Genomic DNA, 20,565 nt, shown 5'->3' on the forward strand with positions numbered 1-20,565 from the left:
TATTTTTATTTAGACATTTTTATAATTAACAGTCTTAATGTCCATAAGGCAATATATTTTAATTTATCGTATTGCATATTCTTAGTATATACAAATAATAATCTTACTTAATTGATTATTCCACATCAAACTATAGCTGTGGTTAATTAATTTCAACTAGGTATCGAATAATAAGCAACTATCAGCGGCCATTCGCAAACTGTCATGATATTGTTTAGAAAAAACAAAATTAAACAATACCTGTCAAAGTGTTTTGGAGTTGTTTGGATATGGTTTTTGTTTAAAACAGAAATATATTAGATGGATACCTACTAAATATACGGTTCTTGGCAAATAATTTCGCTAAATGGCACGTGTGTTAACATAGGATGTTAAGCCCTAAATCAATAATGTTTTAGAGTACCTACATTACAGTAATCCTCACGTCAACTATATTTTATCACAGGAGCTGTAGGTTGTATACAGATTTCGTTGCTGTCATTAAATTTCAATACTATTCATGGTCATTTTTGAAAATAGCAAATTGTGACGCAAAGATTAACCTTTGCCGTCCAGGCCTAATCTTATACAATTACAAAGATGTATAGAACGATGTTTATAAAAATTGCCCCTGTCAAGCTGATTAATTGTTTTTTGTCCGATGTTTCGAAATAGAGAAACTCGCCAGTCCAGAATAATGAAGCATTCTGCTGAAAACGAGAATTACAAATAAAACAACCTCCTTCATTGTACTACATGGTTTTTGAAATGAGATCAACTCTATGTTTCAGTGGTTTTTACGAACAACTAAATTTAAAGTGAAGATATAAAACTAAAATACAACATCTGTTAATTGACAGTAAATAAAATAATAAATTGTTTAAAAAATGTTTATTTCTTCTCCATTAAAATTTAATTTTATAAAATAATATTAATGTAGGTATACTTTGTCGAACATTATAACCATACACGTAACTAATAAAATGTACATAATAAATTATTTTTTTTTTATATACAACTATAATACTACACATTATAGTAATAACGTGTCAATTTCAGAAGACTAAAATAAAATAAGATTTTAATATTTTTTAAATTGCAAGTATTATAATGTCAAAGATATTAAAACGTTTAATTTTTTTTCTATACTAAAATCTAGAAGAGTAAATATTTTATTGATCAAAGATTAAAATATTGTATTGTTTGAATACGAAAATAAGAATATAAGAATATGAATGATTTTATATTATGAGTTCAAAAGTTAAAACACCCACTCTAATACTTCCTCTGATTAGCATTTTGTAATTAAATACGGAAACGATTATCATTCGTTGTATGATATAAATTCTTTTAAAGTAAATTATCAAAAATATTAATAACAATAACAATTAAATGATAAAATAGTATTATATTTTTTTATAAGGGTCAAGCAAACACAGTTTTTTTAAATTTAATTTAAATTATTTATAATAGGAGTATAATATACCTATCCTAATATATAAAATTATAACAATGATAATTTAGAAATAAAAAAAAGATACATCATTGTAAAATAAATACTTTTATCCCTTCACTCAGAAAATAAAAATACCTACTAATTTTGATTTACAGTTTACTGTAGGAAACAAATTAGATAAGCCATTGTGAATTGCATTTTTGTTATCGATGAGCGTAAAACCTAAACTTATAATTTATACATGGATAATTCTTTATAGGTTCTTTATGGTGAATAGCTTACGGACAACCGTATATTTGTATTGCTTTGAAAATGTTTTCAACTAACAGTAGGTATATTTTCGAAGATAACGTCTATCTATTTAGGTCCGGGAAAATAATACAACTGGAAAGTTCATTGATCTGTTCTAATTCTGACTAGAAAAGGAAAAAAAAAACCGTTTTAATCTTATTGGACAATAGGCTTCAGTTGCGGGACATTTGTCAGACGATGGGATTGCAATTACGCACTATGCAGCCAACTCAGTAAGTCTTGCATTGTTTCAGATATCTTAGATTACCGTTACTCGTGATCAATAAGTCGTAGCTATTATATCATTCATTCTTGAATCCATCGACTCCACGATGTGCACTAACTCTAATACACGGTAGCCTCGTTGTTCTTTACGGCTAACTTATTCATCTCGAGTTCGTATTTATTTTAAAGTATATGAGTTACAAATATACCTTGATTATGCATACAACATTTCACTAATATGTGCCAAAATATATTATTTTAATTCGTCTTTGATATACACTAAATCCATATTATATTCTTTTTAAGAATACCTAATACCTAATAGCATATTGATTTTCCACTGATTAATATAATAAAGTATTTATCTATATGACTTCTATTACCAAATTAATTAATCTATGCCATACCGTTTTTATTATTCGCATAACGTTTGGTTTTCTGTAATTTTTCTTAAAATCGAATGCATAAGCAAATTGTTTTATAACAATACATCATGCAAAAAAATTGAATTAAAAATGTTTCTTACTTATTACTTCTGGAAGTTAAATCAATTTCTCATAAAAAATGTAAATGCATTTAAAATAATTACACGATATTACATTGCACATCCGATCACTGATCGACTGTATAGGTATCCGTATTTTGTATTTATGTAATTTGTTACTCTTCCGATGGTTTTCTATTCAATACATTTGTAATGCAAAGCATATATTATAAAATTAATTCCAGTTAATTCTTTAGACATATTATTATTGTATTGAAATAGGTATTTTAAGTTCTGATATGAACATTGATATAATATTATTCACATTATTTTGTTTATAACAGAAATAAATACTATGAGGATGATATTTAAGCGCATCTCGACTTATATTTACTTTAGAACAAATAGAGGGTTAAAAATATCAGGTTCATAGAATATTAATTTAAGAAGCTTTAAATTTAGACTGGCTATTTAATTAACATATTAAGTTAAACATAATATATGTGAAGTCTATTTTTTAGTTCATAACGAAGATTATTATTTTAATTTGATAATTATAAAAAAAATTAAAGATATTTTAATTCCCTGCGATGCCAACAAAATCATTAATTATTCTTTATTCAAACTATATTTAAAAATCATTAACGTTTTTGATATTAAAAATGTTAAGCGCGTTTAAAAATTGCATTATTGAAACATAATATCGTGTATTATACATTTTAAGAATAAAAAAAACAATGATAATGTTATTATTATTTTTTTATATAATATATAAACATTTTAATTTAAATGTTATTCGATATAAAAATACTGTACTCTCTATATATTACAATAAATGAAAAAGAACTTTATAAACAATTTTTTTTTTTAAACACGATATGTGTAATAAATGTTGCTCGGAATCGTCTTTCATACGTGATAATATTCAATTTCAAATTTAATTATGATAAAACACCTGCTGTCACTCGTGTGGACCTCTCAAAAGAATGGCATGCCCCAAATAGTTAAATCTACATATATAACGTGTAAGAAATGTCCGCTTTTTTACATTTTAAAATTGGATTACTAAAGTTATCTAAATGAAAATAATTTTTCGTTTTCACATATATGTAGGTACTACAAGAATTTTTTGTTTCAAATTACAGAAGAAATCGAACAAAGATCAACAAAATACAACTCGAGTTTCTAGGTATTTAAAACACTCATGTAAGTATAATATTGGATGTGAAAAATATTTCTAGGAAATTTTTTCGTTTTTAAACTTCTGAAAAATTTAATATTGATAAAATTGCTACGTACGGTTGACAAAAAAAACTATTCTAAAAACTTTTTCCGGAAACATTTATGAGAATTTCTTAGTATTCACGAAACCAAATTAAAATTTAAATCATATAATCTGTATGATGTGTGTGGTATATTATCTGGCAATATGAAACTAAGTTAATAAATACACATAGTAATTCATAAGTTATTAATTCGAATATTATATAAAAAAATACCTATTACATACAATGTTAAAATAATATTTAATTCGGTCAAATAGTATCCGATCAAAATGTTTAATAAAAGCTATATGACTAAAAATCGCTATAGATGTAAATATTTAATAAGTAAAAATTAATAATATGAAAATTATAAATATCGGCAAATATTGAAACTCAGTTGGTTTTTATTTAAATTTTTAAACTGATTTTAAATATACTAATAATGTGTTTTTCATGAATAATATTACCGAAGTACCTATGCGTAGCGTAATTGATAATTAGGTATAAATAGGTATCAAATAATTATAATTAAATTATTATTATCAAAATAATTATTATTTTAGAGTACCCGCCTACTCGAGTACCGAATATTATAAAGTATTTCACGAATTAATAATATAAACAATAACAAATCGACCGTTTTAAAAATACGCTCCACGTTGTTTAATTAATAATTATCATGGCATAATGTCGTTACGTTAGCGGCTATGACGTTATCGAATTGTTTTCTAGGGATGTGCAAATTAAGTTATATTTTTTTCGACGCTAATAGCTTTACCATCAAGAGCCACAGTCGCAATTTATACAGGTATAAATATAATTGTACATCTAGGGAACACCGGAACCGGCCAATTAGAGTGAATAATAATATAAGGCGAAGTATACATAGTATATACATATATATATATATATATAAGCAACCCTTTCCAGGAAATATCGTGTTCCTCCGATTTGGAACGACCTTCGGTGGTTCGGTTATGGATTTAATTTAGCGCTTATTACATTGCTGTATTATAAATCATTATATAATGACGCGGCACGCGTCTCGTAAACCAAGAAGCAGTCGGTCGAAACAATTTCGGATCTCCGGAGAGAGGGGAAGAGAGAAGAAAACACAAAAAACGCGGACCCGGGGAACGTTACAGCCCGACAAAACCCCGTCGCTCGGATAACGATAATAATTTAGTGATAATAAATGTCCGCGGCGACGTCGTGCGTACGACAATATTATTAAACGCGTCTCGAAATAAAGAAAAAAATCGTTCGCACGGCGGTTTTAATTTCATTAAGAGCACCGCCGCGACCGACACGTCGCATTATCATTATACGACGGGAGCAGTATATAGTTGTTCCACAGCCGTCGGACTGACTGCGGACCGCGTGTGTAGGTATATGCGGCTAAACGGACTAGGTCATGTCATTATTATTATTATTATTATACAACGGGAAAGATTTACACGCGTACCTAATACTTTTAAACGATATCGCGTGTTGGGCGCCTATTAATAAAATGATATACGACGGCGGTTGCGGGCAGGGTCGACGACGCTAACTCGAGAGGCCGGAAAGTTTGGAGGTCTATTCTCTCTACCGCGTTAATAATACGATTGTAGCGAGGGGGCGGGCGGGGTTGACGGGGCGCTCACACTATATTATATAAACTTCACAGTTCACACCGCCGACACACGCGGCGCACTCCGACTACACTAAAGAAAAACCATCAACCTTGGACACGCGTATTATCCGATTGTCCGGATCTCATTCCAATCGGCGACGCTGCACGATACCGTTTTCAATTAGTATTTTGGTCCTATTCCGAAACGCATTTCGTACCGTTATAATGTTTATACATGTATGATATATAATATGTGTATATAAATATATGAATGTATTATTTTTATGCATTCCGCCAAAATGATAAGACGGTCCGTTATTTATTGCAGACTGCGCGATGTTGTCTTGAAAAAAAAGAAAAAAATGGCGTACGAGTAGGTCGTTATATTACAAACCGGCGTGGCGCACGGCCAATAAACAGTAAATAAACTCTATATAATAATATGCCGAATCATAGTACCGCAATACAGTAGTGTAATACACCGTACTGGTTGTGTGATTTGAAAAAAAAAATCACCCCGTTAACCGTCCTCGGCCGGCCGATATGAGTTTTTCCTCACAATACATAGACCCCATCACTGTGTACGACTCGCGATATTATAATATAATATTATTATGGCCGTACCGTCTTGACTGGGACGTATCACAACGGAGTGCAGCGGTGACCTCCAGTGGCGCACTCGACATTTATTTTCTTCCACGAGAGGAATAAAGCATAATAACATATGACCATTATACGTAGAGGGGAAGTTACCAATATTTACTACAAAAAAGGCTGTTGTGAACTTGTAGGCAAGGCGTAACAAGTATACGCACTAACGGGAAAGGAAAATACTTTTTTTCCGCGCGCTGTACAATATTGCATGCTTTACCGCCTTTCAAATATTCCATAAGCATGTATAACATATTTTGTAAAAAACAGAAAAAAAAAACGTTAAACCAAAAATAAGAATGCAAAAATCAGAATTTGTGTATTTATCTCACATGGAAGCTGCAAGTAGGTATGTAGTTGAAGAATATTTCATAACAATATGGCCACAGCGTAAAGCATCACATTCATGTTAGGAAAAAACCTAACGATACACCGACCAAATTATAATATAGTATAGTCGTAATAATAATATGATCAAATATATTGTATAAGATGATCGCATTCGCGGTTTGATGTTAAGGGGTTGCCCATGCGGTGCGTGATAGCTGCGCGAAATCCCGCGTAGATTAACCGTTGGAAATGATTTTCGGTTATCAAGCAACGAATCCTATTGCAGGAACAGAGGACAATAATAATAATAATAATCATGATAATAATAATAATAATTTAATGATGGGCGTACGCGCCCAGCCACCGTCGTTATTATTGCTGTAACAGCTCACGGGCCGTAATCAGCGCGGGTGCAAGTGAAACCGAATTATATATTGTCCGCCGTAGCGATAAAAATAAATAATACGATAATACTACTACTATTATTATTATTATATATAAAGTAGATAGGTAGGTAGGTGGGTAGGTAGGTACGAACGAATGTTAATAATAATAATATGGCCGACGCGGTTGCAGCGGTGTATCCACTATCCATTACCATCGCCGGTAAACAGTCGTTATTGTGCGGCGTGCGACCTGCGGAGAATTTTCAATGTTCACCAAATAGCTCCAGCAGCGGTCGAACGCGAGAAACATACCTACTCTGTTCATTGGCGATAATGGACTAGACGAAACGTTTAACGAAATCGCGCCTACCAGTTTATTTCGTACGACTGAGCGAGCAGTTGTATACGAAAATTACGATACTACAGCAGTCAGTGACGAATCTAAAATAACCCATATAAGCAATCTAAATTCTACCCACCCACTAATCCAAAAAATTAAATAAGATTTATTTTTAAGGGAAATATTTTTAGTTAATACGATTCACAATGGTTATAATATAATATTTAGTTATTGTTTTTGGATATCTTACTTATTGAGTACCCAAAACCAAGCGCTTCTCAAAGACCGCAGTCGTTTCGTCACATGTTATATCAAAGGAATTGTGTTAAGATATGTTCAAAAATACCTAACTATAATATGAACTATAAAGTGTCTATTAATGTGTAAATCAATGGATTTTCCATTATGTATACAGAATGATTCGCCAAGAATGTTCATTCCCTTATTTTTTTAATAATACAATATTATTCGAAATTCTATTTTTAGAATTTTAAAATAAACTGAATTTTTGAGATTGTAAATTATTTGGACGACATTTTTTTAAAAATTTTAATGTATCAAAATTCGAATGAGTAGCTTTTATTATTATGAGCACTGAGGATAAGAGGATCATGATAATGGGGTTATAATATTATAATATAAGGGCTATGTTGATTTAAAAATGTTAGTAATTCAAAATGTATATCAAAATGTATGTCTTGTAAAACTGATCCAAGTATAATACATACTAGATCTAATATAACATATAATTTAAATTTTTTATAAACATTTTTAAGGGCTTCTTTTCGTAGAATAATTATTTTAATAATTAAAATGATACTCGTTCGTATTCTGAAGTATATTAAAAGATTTTTGGTAAGTACATCAACATTTTAATAACTAAAAATAATTTAAAGAAAAAGTGGGTTCTTATTTGAAGAAACAAAAGTTAGTTTTTTTTTCAGAATACTCTTGTGTGTAGGACAAAAATACTCGAGAATTTGAAAATATGGTCTTTAACTAGGTATATTTAAAAATTTAAAAAAAATCAAATTTTAAATAAATTCGTTATAAAAGAAAAACATGGAGATGAGCATAATGCTTGGCGAATCACTCTTTGTATAAAATGTGTGCTGTTGACTCAAAACCATGCTCGGAAAATTATAAATTTATAATATATCGTAAAATTGTAATATATTTTGTTACCACCTTGCCTGTATACTTATAGGCTATAATACAGATGTTTTGTTTCTTAGCCGTATTATATTTTGATTGCATTACCTTATATACCATCATTTGATAACAATAAACTCTATTGCTCTGTCGAATTTTCGGCAAATATTTAGTTACCAAAAGTAAATATCGTCAATAGTCTTGTATGCCACGGCATCGAATCAAAGACAATAAGAACAAAAGAACCAAGCAAGATTTGCAACGCTGTATAAGCGATAAATAAATAATAGCATCAAATACATGTAAACATTCTCAAGTGCACGAACTTTTAAACCAGAGATAATTGCGTGCAAAAAAAAACTATCGCGTCGAGAATGAACTCGCTGCAATACGTTTAGTAAATATTTATGAAAATTATTATGCTGTATAGTAAAACTGTGACGAAAAATATACGATTATGAATAACGGTGTAAGTACAAATATCATAAACAAAACTAACCTAACAGAAGGGCGATAATAATATATCATACAATTTTTCCCGTTTCAAGACAAATTTATTTTGAAACCCACGTTCCGGTCTTAATGCCGATACCCGTTGTCAAACGAATCTATAAATATTATGCACATCGAACTTTAGTCGATAAGTCCTCAAACTTATTCTATTATGAATCGAATTTATAGACTAAATAACAATATCATCTGGTCAACACTGGCGACACGGTCGGACAGACGAAACTAAGTTAGTATATGTAAATGGTTCTATTGTGAAATATACGACGCCAAACTCATATAAATTTTCAATTAAATTGTTTTGAAAATCATCCATTCGCCGTGTTAGTGCAATCGCATTAAATTGCTGCACGCGTTTCATTCGAAATGACCGTCAAATTAAATTTCCATATCAATATTAAATGCACTATAGCTAGTGGTTTGAATTGTTTCATCTACTAAAAATTGTAGGAAATGTATACAATGACAATAATGCATATAAAATGTAAGTAATTATATATTTTCACAGGATTTTAAAAGATACATTAATTATTGGCACATGAATTAATTAACACATTTGATCTTACAATATGAATTTGGCCAATAAGGTTTTGTATTAAAAATCATTTAGATTAGTTGACCCGCAAAAAATAAATATAAATATAGATGATGATTATTGTCTATTGACTATTGCGCCGGTAAAAATAAATTGAATACATACTTCGTACACAGGTTTAAGTAATAAAAATGGATAATGAATATATGTACGTCAAGTTAAGTAATTGTTATAGGCATTGATTGTGTGGTTAAGTGTAAGAGATTATATTAGAAAATTACATATTTTAGAAACAACTTTTTATTAATTTTTAAAAAAAAAGATTTTCTTATTGTAAAAAATCTCAGGAGTTTATTTTATTTTTATTCTAAAGCGAATAAAGGATAAATATATTTTATACCTAATGGAAATTTTACACTATTATTGTATAGCGATTTGTTTTTCATTATGATAATACGATAAAAATATAGGAAAATAGGGAATAATAAATTATACATTAAATATTTATGTTATTCATGAATTGATTGTATACTTATACACATTTTTCAATCTCGTAAGTGTCATAATGAGTATTCTATTAGTACCCTACCATTATATTAAAATATGAGAATACTCTGTATTTTGTAAGTCCCACATACAAAGTTTAATGATTTTACCAAAAATATAAGTATACTGGTTTTTCGCAAACTTTGCGAATTATGAAAGATGTTAAGTTCTATTTAATTTTTTTTTTATTAGTGCACACTTTCCAATCAATAGAGAACTGTACATAACTTTTAAAACACTTTTAGTGGTCCAAAAACTTTCTCCCGATAAAAATCACATATAATTATTTTAAAATGAATAGCTTCATTGCTCCATTTAGTCTTAAGACTTTTTTTTTGGTGTATAAGTATGAGTCATGACGATCAAAATTATCATAATATTCGTCAACAATCATAAAATATTCAAACAATAGCGTTTATCGTATAGTGAATATATCAAATTACTTAGTTATTCATATATTATGTTAGTAATTTATTTTTGTATTTTTAAACGAACTATTGTTTTGAATGTTTCTTTTCTTGGATATAACCACGCAAATAAGTACACAACACTATTAGGATATAGAATGCACTTGAATATTTAAGTCTAAATAAATACTAAAGCTTACCTGGATTATATACTTCGCATGGTAAAACAATTGTATCTTTGGTAACGACTTGGTATGTGCTTGGCTTGTTCAAGAACTTGGGCATCTTGTGATCATCTGGTACATACAAATCGGCATTGTCCAATTCTGTAAATATAAAAAAATTATGATAATTAATAATAAAATCGATTCACTGACGGTAATATGATACACACTTGACAAAATGTCTTCTTACATTAATCCAATTTAAAGAATAAAAATAGTTATTAAATGTTAAGTAAATTTACTTTGCATCTACTGAATCACATAACTATATTTAAAAAAAATATATAATCAATAATACTTTTAATTATTAACAAGTTATTATGAGATATTTGAAATACATTTTTTTCATAAATGTTTTTGTTAAATTAATGGAAAATCTGTTTAGTTAATAAGATAAATTAAAAGTAATTTTTTGATCATTAAATATACATTAAAAAAATAATAATATAAAAGCACTAAAAATACCTAAATAACCCCCGTAGTTTGTATGAAGAACTGATGTGGTTTGCATAGAGATTTATAATAAACTTTTTGAATTTCAATAATTCAAGAAATATATAAATAATTATTATTATTATCAATAAACATAAATATCGGAAAACATGATAAAATTCAACGAATATTTCGTGATCTAGTATGACATTTATATAATATGTGCCTAACATTTTTGTAAACTGTGCTAAATCTTAGCCATAGATAATTACTTAAGAGGACACATTGAGAAGAACTTTACCCGTGTTGTAACGTTTTCATTTTTTTGATAGTGGTAACCAATAATTTTTAATAATTAAATGAAAAAAATCTAAAGTTTTCAAACCGATAACTTTAATTGCATTCATGTTATCAAAAAAATTAAAACGCTACGACACGTGTAAAGTTCTTCTCAATGCGATTTAAAAAATTGGTAATTTTTTTATAAATATCGAGGGAGTAAAATTGTCCCGCGCAAAACAGTTTTTTAACTATGTTACGCATGTATAAGACAGAGACAACATATGCGGGTATAGCGTTCTCTTAAGAGTTTTAGACATGCACATGTTGAAGCGAAAGTAATAATCTAAATATTATTTATTAATACCGACGTTTAACAGTTATCATCTCACACGAGGTTTTCGATTTTAAATTAATTTATGCTCTTCTATTAATAATACATTAATTTGTTGCGTTTACCAAATAACATCATACGAACAAGAAATTTATAAATAATTTACATCATGTCAAACTTTCAAACGAAACGACAAAAATTACTTTTCCACAGTTTTGCATTTTGCATGAGATTAAATGTAGTGTATAAATATAAGGCCAAATAATATCTTTGGGTCTCCCGTGGGGATGGCAGAAGCAGTGATCAAATGTGCAACCGATTCCCATGACATATCCTTCGACATTTTATCTCGTAATGGTTCCCTTACTTTGGCGCGCACCAAGACCGTTCAAACGAAAGAAAAAAAAAATGATATTTAAATCGGTCGTTTATCCGTGCCACAGTCAATATAAGTTGCTAGTCTTGTATACGCACACCACTGCATATTGAAGTATTCAAAGAGAAAAGCCTTTTTATATTAACCAGGCAAGAGTAGGTATATAGCGTGTGTAAGCTTTCTGAAATGGAAAAAAGCAAAATGAGATTCTCTTTTTCTTTCTAACCCTTAAGCTCAGTTATCACTAAAAACTAGGGATGCAAGACGCGAAGACTTTCCGAAATAAGTTCGCTTATATTTTCTTCGATGTTTCCCGTTTAATAATTATCATTTATTATCATCGTTATTTATATAATTAATTTCGGTATTGATACACAAATGATTGGCTTTGAAAATAAACACAATAAGATCATATCTATGTCAAAAAATTAGGTTAATAATCTACAATGTTTAAGAATGTTTACGTGCATAATATTTATAATATAAAATAAATATAGATATTATTATACATATTTATTATATATTTTATATAATTACAATGAGCTATAACTTGAATGGTAATTTTAATTTAATTGTTGAGAATAAATATACTTATGATGCTGACGTACAAAATTGTCTTAGCGGAATATTTAAATAAAATACAGTATTCGAGTTCTAATAATATATATATATATATATATATGTACTGGGAATGAAATAAAATATGTGTTAAGGAACGAAAACCTTCAAACGTAATACGATCATCAGTATTCAGTATTTTACTATATTATTATACCTGCTCGTTTATTATAGTTTCATAAGTAGCTGACAATGACGCGTCGACGACAGTATTGGTGTGCAGAAATGTTTTATTTAACTTAGTGTTGTAAATAACGACAAATCGACGATATTTACAAAATTAAATTAAATCCATCTGGTTTTCGTTATCATAAATGGGTGTGATATTTCAGAAAGTCAAACGTATTGCAACCATTGTGGTACGACTATGATAATGTATACAGTTTGTATTAATTTTTCAACGTAATCACTGTAATACACTGAACACGGTATTATAGTGGTTAACGAGTCTAAGATGGTTATCATGTTTTTATTTTTTTTTAATTTAATTTTCTCAGTATAATTAATGTTATATAATAAATTATTTATGTTATTTTATGTAACTTATCACGATTTTAATCATAACGATCGTGTATAACTATATACTTCAGTAATTTTAATTTAAAAAAGTGAAAATTTTTTGCACCTTGGGTTGGTCACTCAGGACAACTGTATTACAAAGGCGGATGCTACAATATTATCCCATTTTTTCATTACATTTGAACCGATTATTATCACATTCTAAATAACGAATCCGAGCGGTGTTGTTTTTGAATTTAATAGTAAATTAATTTGAAACTCCATGATCATTTTCTTTTTTAATTAAAAAGCTGAAGTAGTATATTGTATATTATAATAAGTGAAAATGAAAACATTTGACAAAGTTATTATTATTTTATTGTATAGAATAACACATTAAACATAAAGTAAGAAATTAAATACAAAACTGTTAGTCGATTGATTTCGGATTTGTAATTTTGTTAATAAATTTAAACTGGTCACAATCAAGTATAGGGTCTGGATCAAACGATAAGAAAAGTTGTATTTGATGGAATTAGATCGGTTGCACACTTAAAAAAAACTGTCTTTTTAATGCGATAAAAATCATTCTAAAATCATCAGTTTCTCTTGTAGCTATCTCATGGTTCACGTGGCTAATAAAATATACTTTTATAACAAAATGTTCATAATTACAATAAATGTTTTTTTTTTTACAAAATTTTTTTTTTTTGTTTTTAAGAAGTTCAGAATAATGTATATTTTATCATTCATCACTAATTCACAGAAAATTGTATTTATTCATTTTTGTACATTCTAATAATCTTTGAATTTTGCAATCCATACAATATTGTTAGCGTATAATTAAAATTTATTGTTTAGTAGTTCGAATGTAAAATATAGCACGGATGCTTGAATAAAACATTTAAATGCAATTGATATGTGTTTTAAATATTTTATTTTATTTATGCAGATCAATTTGCAACGAGCCTACTAATTAATAATGCAATTCAATTGACGGTCAAACAATAATAGAGTTTGGACATTGAATTCGCAATAAACACAACAAAAATAATAATAATAAAAAAAAACCATTTCCCTTTGGTCGAAAGGTGTTGAGTAACATCACTTTATATGAATTAGCTATAAATAATCGATGTCCAGGCGCTCGAATAACAGGAAAATGTCCACTTTTATGGCCATAGGCGCATAATAAAAATGAAATTTTTTATTTATAATTTTTTTTCACTACATGTCGTATGTAATATTTAAAAACGATGAAGCGTTCGGTGTAAGGGTCGAAAGTAACCTTTTAAAAACCCGTTAGAACAGTGCGTGCTCTCCCTTAGCGTTTACCGATTCTGAGCGTCATTGTTGCTGTCGTCCCTCTTGGTATCATAACCCCCCCCCCTCACAAAGAGTTTTATGTCACACACTTGCGTTACATGTTTTTTTGTCCATTTCGGCACGATTTCCGTTTGCGTTTGTATACAAGACTTTCTCCTTTGGTCCTCGAAACCCTTGCGCATTTTAAATTCATTACGCCGTTGGACTCGCTTCCGTGTGCACGGTTGTTATATGATAAATAAATAATACGCTTTGACGCTCTTCAATTGTTTTTATTTTTGTACAATTTTCAACCATTTGAATGCGATATTAAAGTACGTCGCGTTGAACACTTTTGTCACGCTTACCTATAATAATACTACGTGAACAATAACCGGAATTGTCACACCATAAGAATGGTTTAGAATGGTTTTTAATGTGGGGTTTTTTTTTTTTAAAAAAGAAGACGGTTTAACGAATTTGTATGGTGAAACGGCATTGAGAGTATTTCGACGATATAAAAGTTGTCGACGTGTCTACGCTAAAATAGTTTGTTTTAAATACAATATGCGTGAAATAGATGTTATAGCGTATATGACGAGAACATGTCAATGAACATACTATCAACGTTGTTAATTGTGTTTGATATTTCGTTACAATATAATATTATAAACGCATATACTTTATTGTTTCATATATATATATATATATTTATTTTAATCGTCCATAGTTTATAGTATTATAAATATGCCATATCAAAAAAAAAAACAATAACGATAATAATCAATAGATTTATAATTATTTACTGCTTTATAATTTTACGGTAGAAAAATGTAATTATTTCGTGGCTTTGTATTCGGTGTACTCAACATTCAATATGTCTTATGCTTTAATGTAGAAGAAAAAAATAATAAAAAGAAAAAAAGATTAATTCTTTTGAAAAGTTGAAAAGCAGATGAATATACAAAAACTGACTGTTGGTCGAGTATGCAGATTCTAATACCTCCCCGAGTTACAACAATCCCTTTTAAAAAATAGAGGCTAGAGGCTGTAATACATTAAATAAAAAAAAAACATCGTTTGAGTATTATTTTTTGTTTTCATTTTTCTTGTATTTTTCCCTTCATTTACACAAGTTAGATTTGGACATCGTTTGTTAGTCTGGAGTGGGTAGGGTATAAAAAATGATGATGAGCAAATTGTCGAAAATGGCGTGGTTGAAACCGATTTAATTAGTATTTTTGTGTTTCGGATATGAAATAACGTTTGACATAATATATATATGTATTATACATAAAGGAGTAAAATATATATACCGACACATATATTATTATCGACAAATGAGTATTTTTATAAATTCATATTATAATAATGGTTACATGCAAATATTGTTTCTGCTCGTGTATAATATAATGAGTCACAGCTGCTGTATAGGACAGTTATTATTTGACATAATCGAATACAAAATATATATCTATACAGGCGTGTATGAGCAGGATCATATTTTAATTTAATACAGATTTGGTTTAAAATAAAATTGTCAAATCTTCCAAATTTACTCAACATGCGAGGTGATATGTTTGGTGAATGCTTAAATTTATATTATTAAAGACTATATATTATTTAAATTGTCGATATTTTATCTGTATAACTTAGAAAATGTCCTATGGCAAAATAAACTTCTGTTTTTCAAATGATAATTACCTTTTTTTTTACTGTAAATATGCTTTAATTTTGATGATCCTAATTCAAAATTCAAATTAGTATTTTTTTAGTTAAATATTAATATAGAAAGAACAAGAATTTTTAAAAATGATTTTACAAAAATAAAAAATAGATAAAATATTGGATCTAATGTTTATTATATTTTTAGCATTTTTACAAATCATAAATGTTGAAAAATTAGTATTTATTACTAAAATTTTAAAATAACTATATTTTCTGTGTTTCTCACACATTCCAAACTATTATCCTTTCTATATAAAATATAATAACTCAAGAACCATTCGTTCATATTATGTTGATCATGATTGGTCAACATTTTCAATAAAATAATCCGCATTTACAATAGGAAGGGAGAGGGTTTTAATTTGTAAAACAGAAATTTATATCACCACAGGATACTCTTCAAGTAGAACGATAAAACCTTAAATATTATATGGTCTTAAAGTATATTTAAAAATTTCAAAAATCAGACTAAACAACTGCAATTTTGATGGGAGGAGGTGATCATACTTGCATCACTCTGCGTATATATATTATAAGTGTAATTTGGTTGTGGCGTACGCGCGATGTATAAAAAAAGATATCTCGATGGTGTAAAAATATTATGTGCCTACATTTCGACTGATAATAATGAGGGCTTGCGAGAATGTATACACTGTAATAACATGTTTATTGTATATAACATTTGTACAATGCACACAGTATATAGTAAGTGTATACGAATTCAATTTACTCGTGAAAATCAATACATTTTTACTAATGTACATTGCATTGCTTTGAGTGTACTATGTAGTTTAAAATGTGTAATGTTATATCATACATACATTTTGAACTATTGAATTTATATTGTGTACCATGGACTGTCATTCACACATTAAACTGTTAAAATATACCTTGCTCGCAATTTATACAAATATTATAATTACATATATACTTTTTGTTTTTGAAACTACCTTAAAATTTGCTTGTTGTTTATTAAATATAATACATATATTATATGTTTATAAACCAGTATTAGTAGAAAGGTGTTTTAAATTACAGAAATAGTTTAATACCTGAATCGGATAAAGAAGAATGATAAAGTATTTGAAAAACATATATTTTTTTAAAAAAATCATTGCTTTTGAAATTTTTGATTTGTATAATATATTTATGTTTTTATTAAAATATATTTATATAACTATATTTAATTAAAACTGATAATGTGGGTATTTAATATTTATCATGATATATTAATCATACAATTTTTTTTTTAAAACTAAAATTCCCTAATAAACTTAAAATTAAAAAAGTGCTTCATAAATCATGCTAAACCATTTTTCTTATAATATCCTTTAGTAATGTATCGTATTTATTCAAAATCAGATTTTTGAAATTTTTAATTTTTAAGCATACTTAAAAGGCGTGGTACTAAAAATATTGAAATACTATAAATGCTTCGGATTTTTATATTATTATTTAAGCAGTGTAGCTGTGATGATACAAACTTAATTTTATAATAAAAACCGCTTTTTTATTATTTATTGTGAAGCATGTTATTTAAAAATAAATAAATAATAACAACGCATTTAAATCCAAATTTAAAATATTTATAATCTTTTGTTTAGTTCTAATTTTACTCTTACAATGTTTACAAATTACAAAATGTTAGCAGAATTTATATTTAAACTATATGGTTATGTATATTTAGTAACATTTAAAAATTATCATACCTCCAATATATTCTACATCAATTAATAATTTATTATTATCTTTAGAATTTATTATTTTATTATTCCTATCAATTTACAATGAAAGTGTAGTTTTAATTTGAAAAAAAAAGAAATTATAGGAAAATATAGTGTTGTGTTTATTTGGTGTATCATACTGTATATTATTTTTAGTAGTTTATTTCTAAGTTTTAACAATTCGTTTTTAATTATTCAAGAAGAGGACAGCGGAGATAAACTAAGAAAAAATAAAAACAAAACAATTATTCTTTGTTCGAAAAATGTATAAGTAAAATAATGCAGCTCCTCAAAAAGAACATTTCAGTAATGAAATGTTTTATTGTAGTTGTATTCTTTTGCGACTAATGATACCTAACACAGAACAAAAACGAATACGATATAATATTTGCCTAGATCATATTTATGAGTCACCACTTCCCTAAAAGAGCTACTATATTATTATAATGTTAGTAGGTATACTATATACTATAACTTAATTAAAAACAAATACTTTAATACTATAACCTAAGCTTATTTTTACAAACAATTAAATGAAAAGTATTTATGTTATACCAAAGAATATCATATATAAAAATTTAGAATATAATCACTAGGTACGTATAATCAGTTAAAAAAAAAATGTTTCTCTAAAAGTGAATTTTGGAGATTTTTCAAATAAATATTATGATTATTATGTAAGATTACATTCAAATAATAGCAATACATTAAATTATAATTTGTATTTTTTGGTTAGACATTATACCATTATGTATTTTTGATACAATTCATTTTTTTATTGGTAATTTAATTCCTGTTCTGATTTAATTTTTACAATAACATAATTGCTCTTATAAAACGTATTTATATATTTATGTGAGCTAATATTATTTTAAAAGTATTATAAAATCTTAATATATGATTTAAAAATTGAACAAATCATATTGTTGGTATTTTAAAAAGTATTTATTTTCTCTACAATATGTTTAACATATAATATGAAAAAAAAAACAATTTTTGGTTCATCATGTTTAAAAAAAATCTTGACTTATTTTTGATGAACTAAAATTTCACTTCAAAATATACTGTTCTAAATGTGATGATTTATGGTGCTTTCAAAACGTAAAATAAAAATACAATACTGGATTGCGTCGAGGTGAGTGAAACGTAAAGAATGTCCAACACCCAGTTATATCATTTGTATTCTGTCTGAAACTACTATTTAAAAACGTTTTGCTGTTACATATAATATATTTTATATATACTTCCAAACAAAATATATTGTTTTTTTTTTTTTTTTTAATTAAATTTATTGTTAATTGACCAAGTGTGAACGTCATTCTAGTTATGAAACCAACCATATTAAAATATATGACATAAAAAGAAATGTGTGTAGTATAATACATGTACAACACATTTGTCTGTTTAAATAATTTATGACATAAAATACGTTTGTTTTATAGTTGTTTTGATGTATTATATTATATAATATTATATAGCTAAGTAAAAGTAAATTACGGTTTCACAAGGTTAAAAATATATGGTTAATATGTGTTAGTAAGTCAATAACAAAGTTTATTACAACTATATTATAGTTTGGTTGCAATACTAATTCACGTTTAATTACGTAATGAAATAATATTTAAAATTTGTTTAGCAGCCATTATGTTTTAAATCAAACAAGAGCTAACATAATATTACATTTTAATGAATTTTACATTAATTTTATATGTTATGATATTATTGTTATTATTATCGTAATATTTTACTGTAGTTAAATGACTGTGGTACATTGTTAATTATTCTGTCACGAATATAAAAGAATAAATTAATTCAAATGATTTGTTATCATTATAGTACGCAAGATGATAACTTCAGAAACAGCGTATGGATCACGAAATAGTTGAAAAATTTTTACGGATTCAGTGAAAAGCGTATTATTAATATTAAATATACTTCGCTTCAAAAGGAAATTACGGAGAAAAGTTTTGAAACAAACACTTATAGAAAATCGATTGGAAGCTCGTTATGGAATTAATTCCACACGATGGAATATTCTTTTGGATCGCTCTCAGATAGTAAATCATAATATACCTAATGTATATATATGCATTATATATATATATATATATATATATATATATATATATATATAGGTAAACAGTTTTGAAAACGGTTGGGTATTTATCATCCAATAAATTTGCGGCGTCCGCGTAGTATCGTGTAAACCGTTTGGAATTAAATTTCATAGCGGGTTTTCGAGCAGTTCAAAATGCCGAGGCGATAGTATATAGTTTTGTGTAATACGAACGTCTTGCACGAGTATAAACACGATCAGAGGTGATCTGACTGCTACGATCCGAACCAATGCCGCTGGGGCCGGAGGGGATATGTCTCTCGGATCGCCGATTAAACCGTCGTACGCAACGAGTCCCGCAGAGTCAACGCCGACGACGGCGTTTCCCGTCGTTTCAATATAATATACCGTGACACTCCTCCAGATGAGTATAGGCAACCCGAAACTAGGGCGCCGTGGAGATAAGATAAACAGCGTAGAGTTTTTGATCTCTAGTCGTATCGATGATTATTATACGGAGATTATTTGTTTTCGTGGAACGATGCTGCAGGTCGCACATCGACTGCATATAATATATAAGGAGTGTCTTGCCATGTCTGTTCTCGAGTGTTTCCACTCTACTGTTTTAATAACATTCCATAATAATAATAGTAACAACAACAACAGTAAATGTGTCAATAATATATAATTTTCTACCTTCTTTCTGATTCCGAGACTTCAAATCCTTGACTGTGAATGAATACATTTTTTTTGTTTTTGAGAAATAGCCAAACATATAAGTTAATTGGCTCGCGGAGAAAACAAATACTTACATTTTTT

The 20,565-nt window shown here is 27.9% G+C and overlaps 1 protein-coding gene across 1 annotated transcript in view; it reads right to left on the bottom strand.

Annotated features, from left to right (window-relative positions):
* Positions 1 to 20,565, bottom strand: part of LOC132924178 (limbic system-associated membrane protein-like) — a 517,415-nt gene that overhangs the window by 84,843 nt on the left and 412,007 nt on the right. The window contains exon 2 of the mRNA XM_060988319.1: positions 10,373 to 10,498. Within this exon, the coding sequence (XP_060844302.1) occupies positions 10,373 to 10,498 (126 nt within the window). The remainder of the gene's footprint in view (positions 1 to 10,372; positions 10,499 to 20,565) is intronic.

This window comes from Rhopalosiphum padi, chromosome 3 (assembly GCF_020882245.1).
Source record: "Rhopalosiphum padi isolate XX-2018 chromosome 3, ASM2088224v1, whole genome shotgun sequence".
In the NCBI taxonomy this organism is placed as follows: domain Eukaryota; kingdom Metazoa; phylum Arthropoda; class Insecta; order Hemiptera; family Aphididae; genus Rhopalosiphum; species Rhopalosiphum padi.